At 36.2% G+C, this 15,357-nt stretch overlaps 1 protein-coding gene across 1 annotated transcript; it reads left to right on the forward strand.

Annotated features, from left to right (window-relative positions):
- Positions 1 to 11,375: 11,375 nt before the first annotated feature.
- LOC122596943 lies at positions 11,376 to 14,042 on the forward strand. The gene is made up of 4 exons (XM_043769586.1): positions 11,376 to 11,558; positions 11,664 to 12,029; positions 12,302 to 12,413; positions 13,945 to 14,042. The coding sequence occupies exons 1-4, from the start codon at positions 11,376 to 11,378 to the stop codon at positions 14,040 to 14,042; spliced, it is 759 nt and encodes a 252-aa protein (XP_043625521.1).
- Positions 14,043 to 15,357: the final 1,315 nt, after the last annotated feature.

A 15,357-nucleotide genomic window follows, 5' to 3' on the forward strand; every position in this document is an offset into this window, starting at 1 on the left:
AAATAAAAATAAGATAAGTTCCCACACAGGGGAAACGGATAGGCTTATTGCCAACAATCATAAACAAAAGCATGCAAACTCCAAAACCTAGCCTGCAGTCTGCTAAGAGTCCCATGCTACCTGACCTAGCCACGATTAGCATGAATACCTAAAAGGAATACTTAAACGTGTCAACACAAAGGTTGGTGAGTTCGTAGGTTTGAGTTCATAAACAAGTTGTATAAAAGGCTTTATGCCGTCAATAGAATTCGAGAGTAAAGTAGCATAACGTGGCTAGAGGCCAACTTGCACATAAGTAAGTGTTTGTATATAATCGTGCACAAACAGTCATCAACATGACTAGCAAGTATGTATAAAGCAAGCACACACAATCCTCACCAGGACCGGCTAATATGTATAAGCGAGCACACACAATCCTCAACAGGACCGGCTGATTTGTAATAAGCGAGCACTCACAATCCTCAACAGGACCGGCTGATATGTAATAAGCGAGCACACACAATCCTCAACAGGACCGGCTGATATGTAACAAGTAGTCAGATAGCCATGGAGTAGTAAAAGCAGTTACGACATATATAAAAACATATGTAGTATTCCTTTCACCCCAAAACATAAGTAAAGAAAAAGGGGCTACGAAGACTATCAGTGATCCGGTACAAGCGTAGTTTACAAGCACAGAGAATGAGCACAGATATAAGTAAGATATATCTATTCGAATCCAAGTATGTCTTGATGTCAACCTAATCACAAGTCATTGAGCATAGATGAATACATGTATTAGTTCTTGTGATTAATTATTCACTGAGTTGTCCTTGATGAACTATTGATTTGGTCCCTTAAAGATCTTTGAACGTTTTGACTCAAAAGTGTTTGAATGCACTTTAAGTACATGAACTGGACTCGAACTGAACGTCTTGGAACTCGCACATAAATACTTATTGTGTTAATGAGTTGAACATTTCTTTAATAATGAATTTTAGCCTTACGAACTCGTTTTAGTTGTTTTTGGAACTCAAACTTTAATGATCAAGATAGAACATATCCTTAATGTACTCGATTAGGGTTTGCATTATAATTGTTGTTCTAGATCGATTCATGAATTAGCTTGATGTTAATAAGTAGCCCTTAAAGTGTTTAACCGAATGATAATGATGTTTTGAACTTTGTTTGGTGTTAAATGATCAAGTATGGTGTGTTGTAGAACATGTACATGTTGTTTTATGATTGCACGAAGTCGTTTTAGGGTTTTGGTTGCAAGATCGTCCCACTAGGCATGTTCAGAATCGTCCTAGGGTTTCAGCTAGCCAAGATCGTCCTACTGCTAGCCAAGATCATCCTACTGCTAGCTTCAAGATCGTCCTAATGTTCTAAGCTAGGTCAAGATCATCCCATCCTTCAAGCTACAACAAGATCGTTTCAAGTGTTCAAGGGCTTAAGATCGTTTCACTACCATGGTTTAAGATCGTCTTAGGTTTCTATATGACACAAGATCGTTCTAATATTCTATCATAAGAGCACAAGTACAAGATCATTACTAGATCAAGAACGTGTGTTTGAGCTAAACCAATCCAAAGGATTAGTTACCCATTACACGTACCATCGCATCACAACATCATACAAGAACAAACGAGCAAGAACCATGAGTCAAGAGGCTGCCCAGGACGATCTTGAGGACCAAGATCGTCCTAGGCTCCTGGTCGGCTGAATCAAAGACTAAATCAACACACGAAGATCTAGGTCGCTCCCGGGACTTGTTAGAACACAAAACTAGTACATATATACATAATAACACTACCCATTAACACTTTTTACGATTTCAAGACCATCTATAACATGAACAAGGTGTGACTCATTAAGAACAAGTTTTCCCTCATTTTCAAAAATGGGTTGTGTAGATTAAAACATGTTATGACCCAAATTTGTTCACAAAAAGGTTACTAAACACATTTAGACACAAACCCATTAGCTATTAACACGTTTTCCATTCAAAAATTGGACCAAATCATCAAGAACATAAACTTGAAAAAGTACATTTTTAATTTGATCAAAAACTCAAAATTTGTTGTTGTTACCTGAAATTTGATGCTAGAAATATGTTTTGATTATCACTAGGAAGCTAAAAGTACAAATAATTTTGGTTTAACAACCCAAGATCAAAAGATGAGTTTTGTGTGTGTGAATGGAGGCTGCAAGTGTGTGTTTTAGAGAGAGAGGTGAGATGAAGAAAATGAAGAAATAAGTTTCTCTCACTAAGTTCTTCTATTTATAGTTTTCCAATAATAATGATCTTAATAAATGTAGGGACTATTTGTGAATATTTTACGGCTAGAACTTTCATAAATACGATCGTTTGCGACTCGAAATCTAGTATTTTATCGTATTAAATTATAGACTCGTCTTAGAAATTAAGATTTTTGATCAAATGGGCCTTCATGTATACACCCATCTTAAGTCTAAAGCATGTCAAGAACTTAGATAAAATTTGTGGATTTTATTTATTACATTTCTAAGACGGTTGTTACATTTACCACATCCTTATGACTGGCATTTACGCACAGCGTTAAATGTAGGTCAAAGCATGACACTAGATGTGTCAAGATTCTCACATATCTCCACTTTAGGATAAAAGTGTTGCCATCTTAGAATTACTTTGTGACATAAACCATGAAGTAATTCCTAAGTGTGGTCACTCCAGAACCTTGAATCCATTACAAGTTCCTCATGAATGTAGTGTCATATAAATCTATATACTACACTTCATAGTAGCCTTAATTCACTTCTCCCTCCATTAGAGAATGACCGACTGTGGAAATTTATGAATTAATATTCAATGGAGTCTAAAACATGCAAAATAGAACATAGTAATATGCAATGAAATGATCGCATCATGCGTATTTTATAATCTCCATATAAAATCATCAAATCAATTGCAATAAACTATTACATAATGTTCTAAGCGTCAAATTAACATAGTTAATACAATCAAACTAAATCATCAACAATACAAATCCCAATAGATCTACTATGAGCCTCATGTTTGGCTTGAGGTAGAGTTTTGGTGAATGGATCGGCCAAGTTTTCACTTGTGTCAACCCTACTAATGACAATGTCTTTATCGGCAACAACTTGACGAACATAGTGATACTTTCGGAGTATGTGCTTTGTGCGCTTTTGAGATCTCGGTTCTTGAGCCAAGACAACCGCACTCATATTATCACAGAAAAAATATCAACGGGATCAAAGATGGTAGGAACTACGCCTAGATTCCCGATGAATTTCTTAATCCATATGGCTTCTTTAGCTGCCTCGCAGACCGGTATATACTCCGACTCTGTCGTCGAATCCGCAATGGTGCTTTGCTTGGAGCATCTCCAAGTAACTGCGCCCCCATTTAGAGTGAACACAAACCCAGATTGTGAAGAACAATCGTCTCTATCCGATTGGAAGCTAGCGTCTGAGTATCCTTTGACACTCAACACGTCTTCCCCTCCATAGACCAAGAACATCTCTTTAGTCCTCCTGAGATACTTTAGAATGTTCTTGACTGCTATCCAATGTGCCTCGCCAGGATTAGCCTGATAACGACTAGTCTTGCTTAAAGCATAAGACACGTCAGGCCTAGTACATATCATGGCATACATGATCGATCCTATAGCCAAAGCATATGGGATACGACTCATCTTGGTCACTTCCTCATCAGAGGTAGGACATTGAGACTTGCTCAATGGTATGCCAGGGTTCATAGGAACACACCCCTTCTTAGAGTCTTGCATACTAAATTTCTTTAGTATCTTATCTATGTATGTACTCTGGCTTAGTGCGATTAGTCTCCTAGATCTATCACGGTAGATCTTTATTCCCAAAATTTACGCTGCATCTCCTAAGTCTTTCATGGAGAAACATTTCCCTAGCCAAGCTTTGACATCTTTCAATGTCGGGATATCATTTCCCATGAGTAATATGTCATCGACATACAAGACTAGGAAGACTACAACGCTCTCACTCGACCTGACATAGACACAAGGTTCATCTTCGCTTCTGATATAACCAAATTCTTTGATTTTCTCATTAAAGCAAAGATTCCAACTACGAGAAGCTTGCTTAAGCCCATAAATAGACCTTTGAAGCTTGCACACACTATTAGGATACTTAGGATGTATAAAACCCTCAGGTTGTGTCATAAACACATCCTTAGTTAGCTTACCATTTAGGAAAGCAGTTTTAACATCCATTTGCCATGTCTCATAGTCATAAAACGCAGCTATGGCAATCAGTATTCTAATGGATTTCAACATGGCCATTGGTGAAAAAGTTTCATCATAGTCATAGTCTACACCATATCGTTGCATGTAACCCTTAGCCACCAGTCTGGCTTTAAATGTGTGTACATTCCCATCCATGTCAATCTTCTTCTTGAAGACCCACTTACACTCAATGGTTTTCATACCTGGTATATGATCAACCAAGCTCCAGACTTGGTTATCGTGCATGAATTGGATCTCGTTGTCCATAGCCTCATACCATTTAGCAGACTCAGGTCCTGCCATGGCTTCCTAATAAGAGATAGGTTAGTCAGAATCCATATGCGCTTTGTCACCCATAGATATGTTTAAATCAAGTCTTTTAGGTGCACGTCGCTCTCTATCAGACCTGCGTACAGGTGGTGGCTGTATGTCAGCTTCCTCTTCAACAACAGGTTCGCCAACTTCTGGAAGAGAACTAGGGCCAACATCGGTTTCCATGTTAATTGGTTCTTGAATCTCCTCAAGATCAATAGGGCTCCCACTAACTTCTTTGGATATGATGTTCCTTTCAAGGAACACTTCTCTTCGAGACACAAAGACTCTGTTCTCTGAAGGGTTATAAAAGGAATATCCAAAACCATCAGCTGGGTAACCTACAAAGAACACCTTTTGTGATCTAGGTTCGAGCTTATCTTGAGTCTCACGACGAACATAAGCTTCGCAACCCCAGACTCTTAAATATGACAACAAAACAGGCTTGCCATGCCATATTTCATGTGGTGTCTTGGAAACCTTCTTCGTTGGGAGGAGGTTAAGGATCCTTGCAGCAGTTTCTAAAGCATAACCACAGAAACTGATTGGAAGCGTCGCGCAACTCATCATGGACCGAACCATATCAAGTAATGTTCGATTCCTCCTTGTTGATGCACGTTGATGTGACAACAGCAACTTAGATTTGATATGTCGTTTAGATTAAGACATTATGTTATTTTATGTCGTATCTATATATGTAATTGATAGATTATGGACTTTATTTTTGGTAATGATCAATTACATGTTTTGGTGTTATATATATGTTATGTATGATGTTTGTTGTGTGTTATGCAAGTACAAACATAATATGTGTTAGGATTCCTTGTTGATGAAACACTAAGGAATATAACTAAGTCTTATACCTAACGAAGATAAGGTATATCTTCGTTAGAGGCAAACGAAGATAAGGAATATAACTAAGTCTTATACCTAACGAAGATAAACTTCGTTTGGTACAAACGAAGATTAACTTCGTTACATGGGCTGGGCAGCTAAGTTCGTAAGAACAAAGCCCAGCAAGCCCAGTTCGATCTGAAACATATATATACGAATGAATACCCTAAAATGAGTGATCATATTCGACATACACGTACTCCAGACCACTAAGTTCGTTCTATAGCTTATAGAAACGAATATAGTATCATACGGCTGATTATCTACTTGATAATTAAGCGATATACACGTTAACTAATCAAACTAGTTATCTCGTGAGGATTCCGCACTCACGACATAATAATAGACGATCTCGAGAGCGATCTGTAGCTATCGAGGGACTCACACTCCTTTCTGACACACCATTAAGTTGAGGTGTTCTTGGAGGAGCTAATTGTGAGATAATCCCACAACCCCTTAGATGATCAAGAAACTCTTGATTAAGATACTCACCGCCTCTATCAGATCATAGAATCTTAATCTTCTTGCCCAATTGGTTCTCTACTTCGTATTGGTACGTCTTGAACACTCCAAAAGTTTCAGACTTATGTTTAGTCAAATAAACATAACCATATCGACTGAGATCATCAGTAAATGTAACAAAGTATCGTTCACCGTGTCTAGTAGCCGATCTAAACGGACCATACATATCATTGTGTACCAACTCCAATAGATCTTTGCCCCTTTCGCAGTTTCCTTTGAAAGGTGCTTTTGTCATTTTCCCCAACAAACAAGATTCACAATCATCATGAGATGCAACATCAAATGATTCCAAAATACCGTAAGATTGGAGTTTGTCAATTTGTTTCTTGTTTATGTGGCCTAGACGAAAATGCCATAGATACGACTTATCCAAACTATCTTTGGATGAACCAATATTATTGATTGAACTATAACTTGGTTTAACGGTGGTTTCTAATATGCCTTTACAAGGACTAGCCTTAAAATAAAATACATTATCCTTGTAGATGATAATTGATCCATTATCAAAATTAAAGTCAAAACCATCATTAAACAAAGCATGAAAAGAGATAATGTTTCTTGCCATATCGGCACTGTAGCAAACATTTCTTAAAACAATACATAAATCGGAATCAAAAGAGAGCTCATAATCTCCAACCATTTCAACCCAAGACTTATTCTTGTTGCCCATGATTAGATAAAGCTCACCAATCCTTAGCTTTCTACTTCTTGTGAGTTCCTGCACATTTGTACAAATGTGAGTACCACAACCTGTGTCCAATACCCAGGAATCAGAAGTAGATGTATTGTTAAGTTCAATCATGAACATACCTGAAGGGTCGGCGACACCTTTGGCCCGAAGCTCCTTTAGGTCTTTCAAATACACCGGACAAGTACGCCTCCAATGTCCAATTTCCCCATAATGGAAACATTCGGCCTCCTTAGGATGGCAGTAGGTTTGGTCTTGGCCATGCCAGACTTGGTGGTCTTCAACATGCCATGAAGCTCCATTATTGTTTTCTCCATGTTTATTCATGTTGTAGTTCTTATACAAATGAATCAAAAGCACTAGTCAACGAGTTAAGGATAAAATCCGCAGTAAGCTCTTGACTAATGGGAAAACCAAGGCGCTCCAATTGGTCTATGTACCCTTTCATCTTAAGTACATGGACACTCACACTACTGCCCGGTGTCATCTTGCAACAAACGAGAGCTTTGACAGTGTCAAATCCTTCATGCTTTGCTTGCACTTGGAACATGTCCTTCAATTGTGTAAGCATGTCGTACGCCCCAATATTTTACAAGCCCTTTTGGAGCTCGGGAGTCATGGTCGGCAACATCAAGCAAGCAACCTCATTCGACTCGGCACGACGTTTCTCAAACTCATCCCTTGTCCCTTGAGCAACTCTAGCATGTGGCTCTTCAGGAAGGGGTTCCTCTATTGCCCTGATCTTATCTTCCATCCTAAGAACAATTCTTAGGTTGCGAAGCCAGTCAATAAAGTTCAAGCCCGTAAGCTTATCCTTTTCGAGAAGACCCTTAAGGCAAAAGGTAGAAAGAGATGAGGAAGAAGAGTTTGCATTTGCAACAGACATCTATCATATAAGTAGTAGATTATATTAGTTAATTTGACATATTTAATCCTTGTTAAAATAATTACCCAAGTGTTTAAAGAAAAACAATTATAATTAACAAGGTTAAGATCCATATTTTACTCTTAGCGGAACATTAACTACAATCTATTTAGGTAGGTACACTATATTACCAATTTCATCCATGATGAAACTCTTAAACTCTTGCGGGATTCTATTGATAATCCATTATATCAATGCATGTTTAATCCCTTCTACGCCAATCCTTTCTTGTGTCGGGTTCGCCGCGGAACACAAGTCCAGATTGTAAACCGTCCATGATAGCTACACGTGAGATCTGGCCCAAGACTCTCGGGTTATCGTGAACCACAATAGGTCGGAGGTTCGAAAGTGTGCACTACTCGTGGATAGCGTAAAGTTTACATTTGAAAAACGGGTTTTTGTTTTGTTATAGCAAAAACATTTTATACAATTTTAAAACTTTCTCCAATATCTCATTGCGTTTGTTAATCCATTATAACCAAACCAATTTGATATTTACTTAAAACATTGCGTTTGTTAATCCATTATAACAAACCAATATAAATGATTATTTTTATATATTTTAAAACGATTTTCTTGCAAGCATAGCCAAGACAAATATATAAAACAAAATAATCATCACACACAAACATATCGGTAGTATGCCATAAATCCTATACGGTTTCCATGCGAGCCTCCACACGGAAAAACAAGACCAAACTAAGGACATGGTAAGTAGGAGCAATGGCTCCCACTAAAATCACCATCCTTCTTGACTCCTCGTTGCTTGCACCCCTTTGATAATTTCATCTCCAAGATGCTAATCTCCAAGTCTTTTTACATTTTACAAGAAATAAAATTTATACTACTTTCTATACTATTACAAATACATAGAAAGAGAACGACACAAGTTGTCGTTAATTAATACATTGATAAAATGAAAAGACGGCGTGCAAGCCGTTTGATTAATTATTATTACATTTATCCCGAATAAATAATATACAATCAAACATTTAATACACAAGGGGAATACTACTACCGATATAACAATAACTACTTAACATCAACAAAACGGGATTTGCCAAGATCCAAGATCGATGCATATATGTATCCTCGAAAAATAAAATGGCTATGAACAATTGTTCAACAAAGTAAATGCAATATTATCTTTACATTTAATTAAACAAAATTATCATTTTTAAAAGACCAAAGTGGAATTTCATTTAGTCCAGAATGGACCGAACCATAATCAGTAAAGCATTCATCCAAATAAATTTAATTAATGGATTTCACATGCTTTAATGATCTGTAACTTTAGCCATTTTTCTTCTTTCATGTACAACAAATTCAAATCCATATGTACGTGGATACTATTGGCATATGATCATATTATTATAAGTTGCATGTTCGGGAATAGTTTAAGCCTACGGGGTCACACGAAATGACACGGTAACTCGATAATAACAATTGATATATTAAAGTAATATATTAATTATTTTGATCACGAAATAATTAATTAAACATAATTAAAGGGTTAATTATATTTAATTGATTAAAAAGGAGAATTAAAATGTGAAAATTGGAAAGTGGACTTGGACCTAAAGTCCATCATGGGGGACGGTTGGTTAAGGGCTTTTCAAGCCTTAACTTAACTTATTTTCCAAGTAAATGTTAACCTAATTTTTTCCTATAAATATAAGGGTTAATTCTAGGTTTTCATTCATTCATTCACAAAGCAAATTTCCTCCTCCCTCTCTCTTTTCTTTAGTTCGGCCGAAGCCCCCTTAAAAAGGGTTTTCGGTTTTGATTTTTAAGTTTAAGGGTTTTAAACAAAGGGTTGTTTAGGTTCATGATCGGGGTACTAGCATATATTACTCGGGGTGTCTAGTGTGCGATCGTGGAGGGGTTTTGCTTTAAACCCTAAACATTAATAATAATCTTATTATTATTATTTTATTGGATCTTTGCATATAAGGTACACATCTCGATTCTATTCTTTGTTAATTAATTTGATTGCATATATGTTTCGATTTCTTCCGTTGCGCTTACTCGTGATTATGTATGTCTATGTGTTCATATTCTAACAGTGGTATCACGAGCCACATATGTGATCTATTAATTACAAATATCAAAACTTGAAGGGGGGTTTAACGATTGGTTGATTTTAATTAATTGTTAAATAATTAAAAGGTTGTTTTTCTTATTTTTTAATTAATTAAATCGGATCTTGATTAAATAAAAATTAGGGTTTTTGTTTAATTAAAGTTTTAACCTTGTTCAATGGAGATTGAAACCCTTAAGCAAGTTTTGTTTTGTGAATTGATGTAAATTATGTGATGAATTGCATGATTATGTGTATCGTTTTATTTAAAGTAGTTAAATAAATAATAAAATCACAAGAAATTCATGCAAAATTTATTGTGATTTTACTGGATATATAAAAAGTTATATTATGCAAAGCATGTTGATCCAATAATTAGGGTTAATTATTAGATAATTATGTGACAATGTGATTTTTGCGTATAAATTTTCTGATGTGCGACAGTTTACTAGAAAAATCGTATAAAATAATCTGTAATGATTTAGAAGTTGTGCTTTGGACTGTAGAAGCCCACCACATAGGGCTACAACTTTTTAGTTTTGGTCGAAAGCTGAATCGGACCAGAAACAGGAATAAACTGGTCATCAAGCTACTGGAAATTTCCAGTCAGCATGTATATGTGTTTATTTGCAGCTTGTTAAGTTAAATTGTTTAAAGGCTTACGCAATCAAGGTAACTTGATGCATGTGGTCCTCTTCTTCGGAAGGGGGAGCCGGGATTAAATTTTTGCATGAACCATGGTGACCATGTTTAGGTGGCCCACCTTAACTTGTTACTTGATTAAATAGTTCGGTAATTAGTAAGTTTATTAATTTTTGTATTTGTCTATAAGTTGTATAAAGGTGATGCAAAAATTGGTTTTGAAAATAAAATTGACTAAGAACTATCGCAATAGAGATTTCATTAATAAAATTGGAGTCTTGCAACTTTGAGATACACCGGCTCACCCATTTGAACAAACTCTAAGAGAGGTATAAGTCGGAGTACGCTAGCCTTCTAAAAGGGCGGGTTTTTAAATCGCGTTTATCACATACCTTTGCCCTTGCGCTTCTTTGTGTGTTCAAATGGAGCTACCGAGCTCTCTTGTGTTGTAAGACTATACAAATGATTTTATTAAATATTATGTTTCGAAGATTATGCATGAGTCTTCACACATAAACTTTTGATTCATATCAAATGCATTACCCATTTAAAGTTAAGTCAATGCCACCCACTTTGCTAAGAACACTTGCCAGTGCTTTTTGCTCTACGTGAGACGTAGGTGAATTGTATCTCTTCAAGGTGGATTACCACTCGTTGTGAGACAGCGGTGGACTATCTACATGTTCTTAATTGGGCGACTTAAAACGAGTTAAGAGGTGAGACCTTAACCCGTGGCATAAGATAGGACAAAACATGTTTACAAAACACTTAATACCCCTTTACAGTGTTGTTGTAAGTCCCATAAACCTAGGAGTTGCATGAATGCAATTATCAATTCTCGATTACCTTTTGAATGTCGTCATTTCTAGCAGATCAACTGATGAAATGATTGTATGTCAAGTTGGATCCTAGCCTTAGTCAAAGTAATTTGTTAGATGAATCTAACAAGGGTAAAATTACATTTCTTAAGGATAATTATCGGAATACTGATAATTGAACTTTTTGTCTGTTTTGTAGATGGCAACAAACAATACCACTCAAAACATACATCAATCGGCGTTCAGGCTGATGTTGGAAAGGGAAAAGCTTTCTGGACCAAATTTCAATGATTGGTATCGTCAGCTCCGGATTGTTTTGGGAGCTGAGAGAAAGTACCAAGTCCTTGAAGAGCCAAGACCCGTTGCTCCTGCTGCCAACGCTTCTAATGAAGCGTTAGCGAAATATGCGGCTGCATATGATAGACATAATGAGGTTGCTTGCCTGATGTTGGGAAGCATGAATGCTGACCTACAAAAGCAATTTGAGCATTCATTTCCGTGTGATATGCTTACTGAACTCAAGTCTATGTTCGAGAAGCAAGCTGGCGTGGAGTTATACGATCTTATCGATGTACTTCATGACTTGCGACATGAACAGGGAACACCGGTAAGCGCTCATATCCTTAAGATGAAAGGATACTTTGAGCAGTTGGAAAGGTTGAACTTTCCTTATGCAAAGCAAGTACAAATTGGTCTGGTTCTCAAGTCCTTATTTAAGGATTTTGAAGAATTCGGACGCAATTATACTATGCATAGCATGGATAAAACCGTTACGGAACTTCTTGCAATGGCTATTGAATTTGAAAAGAAGTTACCAAAGAAAACTGCTACCCCCAACGTTCTCATGATCAAGGGGGTAAGGTCCAAAAAGGCAAACAACCGAAGGGAAAGGGCAAGGCTAACGGTAAATGAAAGCAAGTTGCTGCTCCTAAACCTAAGAAGACCCCTCCGGCGAAGAAGGAACATCCCGCTAAGAACCTACCTTGTTACCATTGTAATGAAGTGGGTCATTGGAAGCGGAATTGTCTCAAGTATCTTGCTGAGTTGAAGAAGAAGCAGCCCGGTACGTCCGGGACTTCATGTATATTCTTCACTATTGAATTATATTCATTTTCTAAGCGGAATTTATGGGTTTACGACACTGGGTGTGGTACTCATATCTGTAATTCTTTACAGGGGCTTAGAAGGGGAAAGAAACTGAAGCCGGGATCTTTACAATTGTTCGTGGGAAATGGCCTACCTGCAGCTGTGGAAGAGATCGGCTATTATCATTTGGTTTTACCTACTGGTTTAATAATTGTCTTGAACGATTGTCATTATGCACCTTCTATTACTAGAGGTGTTATTTCAGTTTCTTTGTTGAAAAACAACGGTTACGTTAATGTCTTTAATGATATTGGAATTTCAGTTTCTCAAAATAATGTTCATTATTTTGATGCTATTGCTTGTGATGGTATTTATGAAATTGATATGCGTGGTTGTGATTCAAAGGATAATTCAATGTATCATGTTAGCAAACGAGTCAAGTCCACTTCGGACTCGACTTATCTTTGGCAATGTTGGCTTGCTCATGTTGGCAAGAAACGCATTGAAAGACTTCAAAGGGACAGTGTCTTGCAATCAAATGATGAATCATTTGAAAAATGCGTATCTTGTGTTTCTGGCAAAATGACAAGGAAACCTTTTCCAAATAAACCGGAAAGGGCTAAAGATCTACCTAGACTAATACATTCGGATGTATGTGGCCCATTTAGACATGTGTCAAGGAAAGGTGCTAGCTATTTCTTCACTTTTACGGATGATTTCAGTTGTTATGGTTATGTTTACTTGATTAAGCATAAACATGAAGTCTTTGAAACATTCAAGGAATTTAAAAGTAAAGTGGAGAATCAACTCGGTAAAACCATCAAGATCCTCCGTTCGGATCGAGGTGGTGAATAGTTCAAGGAATCGAACCTTGTTGGAAATGGTTCGATCGATTCTTAAAGACTATATCATTTCAACTTGGCAAATTTAAGAATCTATTCTTAAATATTTCCGGGAACATTGGAGTGTTGCTAGACGCCAACCAATGTTATTGCTTTTATAATAACATGCTCAAGTGGGAGCTGTTGACATATGATCATATTATTATAAGTCGCATTTCCGGGAATAGTTTAAGCCTACGGGGTCACACGAAATGACACGGTAACTCGATAATAACAATTGATATATTAAAGTAATATATTAATTATTTTGATCACGAAATAATTAATTAAACATAATTAAAGGGTTAATTATATTTAATTGATTAAAAAGGAGGATGTGAAAATTGGAAAGTGAACTTGGACCTAAAGTCCATCATGGGGGATGATTGGTTAAGGACTTTTCAAGCCTTAACTTAACTTATTTTCCATGTAAATGTTAACCTAATTTTTCCCTATAAATACAAGGGTTAATTCTAAGTTTTTATTCATTCATTCACAAAGCAAATTTCCTCCTCCCTCCCTCTTTTCTTTAGTTCGGCCGAAGCCCCCTTAAAAAGGGTTTTCAGTTTTGATTTTTAAGTTTAAGGGTTTTAAACAAAGGGTTGTTTAGGTTCGTGATCGGGGTACTAGCATATATTACTCGGGGTGTCTAGTGTGCGATCGTGGAGGGGTTTTGCTTTAAACCCTTAACATTAATAATAATCTTATTATTATTATTTTATTGGATCTTTGCATATAAGGTACACATCTCAATTCTATTCTTTGTTAATTAATTTGATTGCATATATGTTTCGATTTCTTCCGTTGCGCTTACTCGTGATTATGTATGTCTATGTGTTCATATTCTAACAGATACATATAACATCTTAGCAACCATCCGAAAGGAAAAACTAGAGTTTGAAAAAGGTGGCTTGGATACCACGGATAGATTTCGGTTCTATTATATCTAACGCAACGAAAGCATGCAGTCAATAAACAATAGCATAATAAAATTTTCTATCAACCGAAATCTATCCCATGGATCATCTCGTCAAACAAAAGCTCAAGAGAATGAATACAAGAAAACATACCCTTGAAGATTTCCTTAAGATGAAGACGAAAGATTCAAACTGGAATCTCTCTATTCGGAGAGACACCCAAAGATCCGATCCCGAGTTTATATACCTTCTTTGGAGCTTGAAAACCAGCCCTCCTAGCAATCCCAATTATACCCAAAATCTTGTACGTCCTTTCCTTTTCTCCAAATAAACACCACAAGACCTTTTGTGTGTTTATTAGTTCAATACCCTTTTATTATAAAAGTGATGAACTAATAGGTTGCATAAGAAAGTGGCAAAGATGTTTTGTATTTTTGTTTTTTTTTGAAACCGTGATTGTATGTATCTTTGACATAACCTTTTTGTCTATCTTGTATTGGGATATATTTTGGGAGTGCAAAATATACAACCAATGGTATTGAAAACCTTTTGTTTTCCCTGCCAAAACCGATGCACACATCTCCCATGAAAAGGTTATGTCATTTTCATATAATATCATATTTTATGTGTTAAAAGGTAATATCTATACATACATAAAATAGACATTATGTTTAATCAACTACTAGTTAGACATATAACTAGTTAATTAAACAGATACAAATAATATAATTATTTAGACCATTGACAAATGTCCAATTAATTAATCTCTCTTTCAAAAGGTATATTAAGCGATTATCGACCGGCGTTTGCGTGTAACCGAATAGGATAATGGACTTTATATTATTCATGTCATGGGCATATATTTGAATCATAATGCACCACTGTCAAACCTTTAGCTAACCCGTGTGCATATATCTAACAGATTAAAGATAATATTGGTAGATTTATGTATAACTTTGTGTAAAGTTCGCATCATATGGACACATAACACTTCTTAAATACAACGGCGATCACGTTTATTCTTAACTTCTAGATCAAATATGCTTAGCTTCGAACAATAACCATTAAACAATGTTCCTTCACCATTTTATTTGTTTATTTATTTATTTATCTTCTTTTTCATTGTGTTTAGCTCTAGCCTTTGAACATGATTCCAAATTCTTTCCCCTCGACAACTCCCCTACTCAAATTTTTATCAACCACAATTTCTCCTCTCATTATTCATACCAAAATTCCAGAAACAAAACCAATTATCACTCAAAATCCACGCGATTCATCTAGGCTTGTAAGTCTTTCAAAATTTGGTTTCAAAAAGAACAAGCCCCGTAAAAAAACAAGATTGCGACCA

The sequence above is a fragment of the Erigeron canadensis genome, chromosome 4 (genome assembly GCF_010389155.1).
Source record: "Erigeron canadensis isolate Cc75 chromosome 4, C_canadensis_v1, whole genome shotgun sequence".
Taxonomy (NCBI): Eukaryota; Viridiplantae; Streptophyta; class Magnoliopsida; order Asterales; family Asteraceae; genus Erigeron; species Erigeron canadensis.

Coding starts and splice junctions, on each gene's coding strand:
- LOC122596943 (XM_043769586.1), top strand. CDS start 11,376: ATGTTGGAAAGGGAAAAGCTTTCTGGACCAAATTTCAATGATTGGTAT. Junction 11,559..11,663: donor CATATGATAGACATAATGAG/GTTGCTTGCCTG, acceptor ATGTTCGAGAAG/CAAGCTGGCGTGGAGTTATA. Junction 12,414..13,944: donor TCATTTGGTTTTACCTACTG/GTTTAATAATTG, acceptor ATATTCTAACAG/ATACATATAACATCTTAGCA.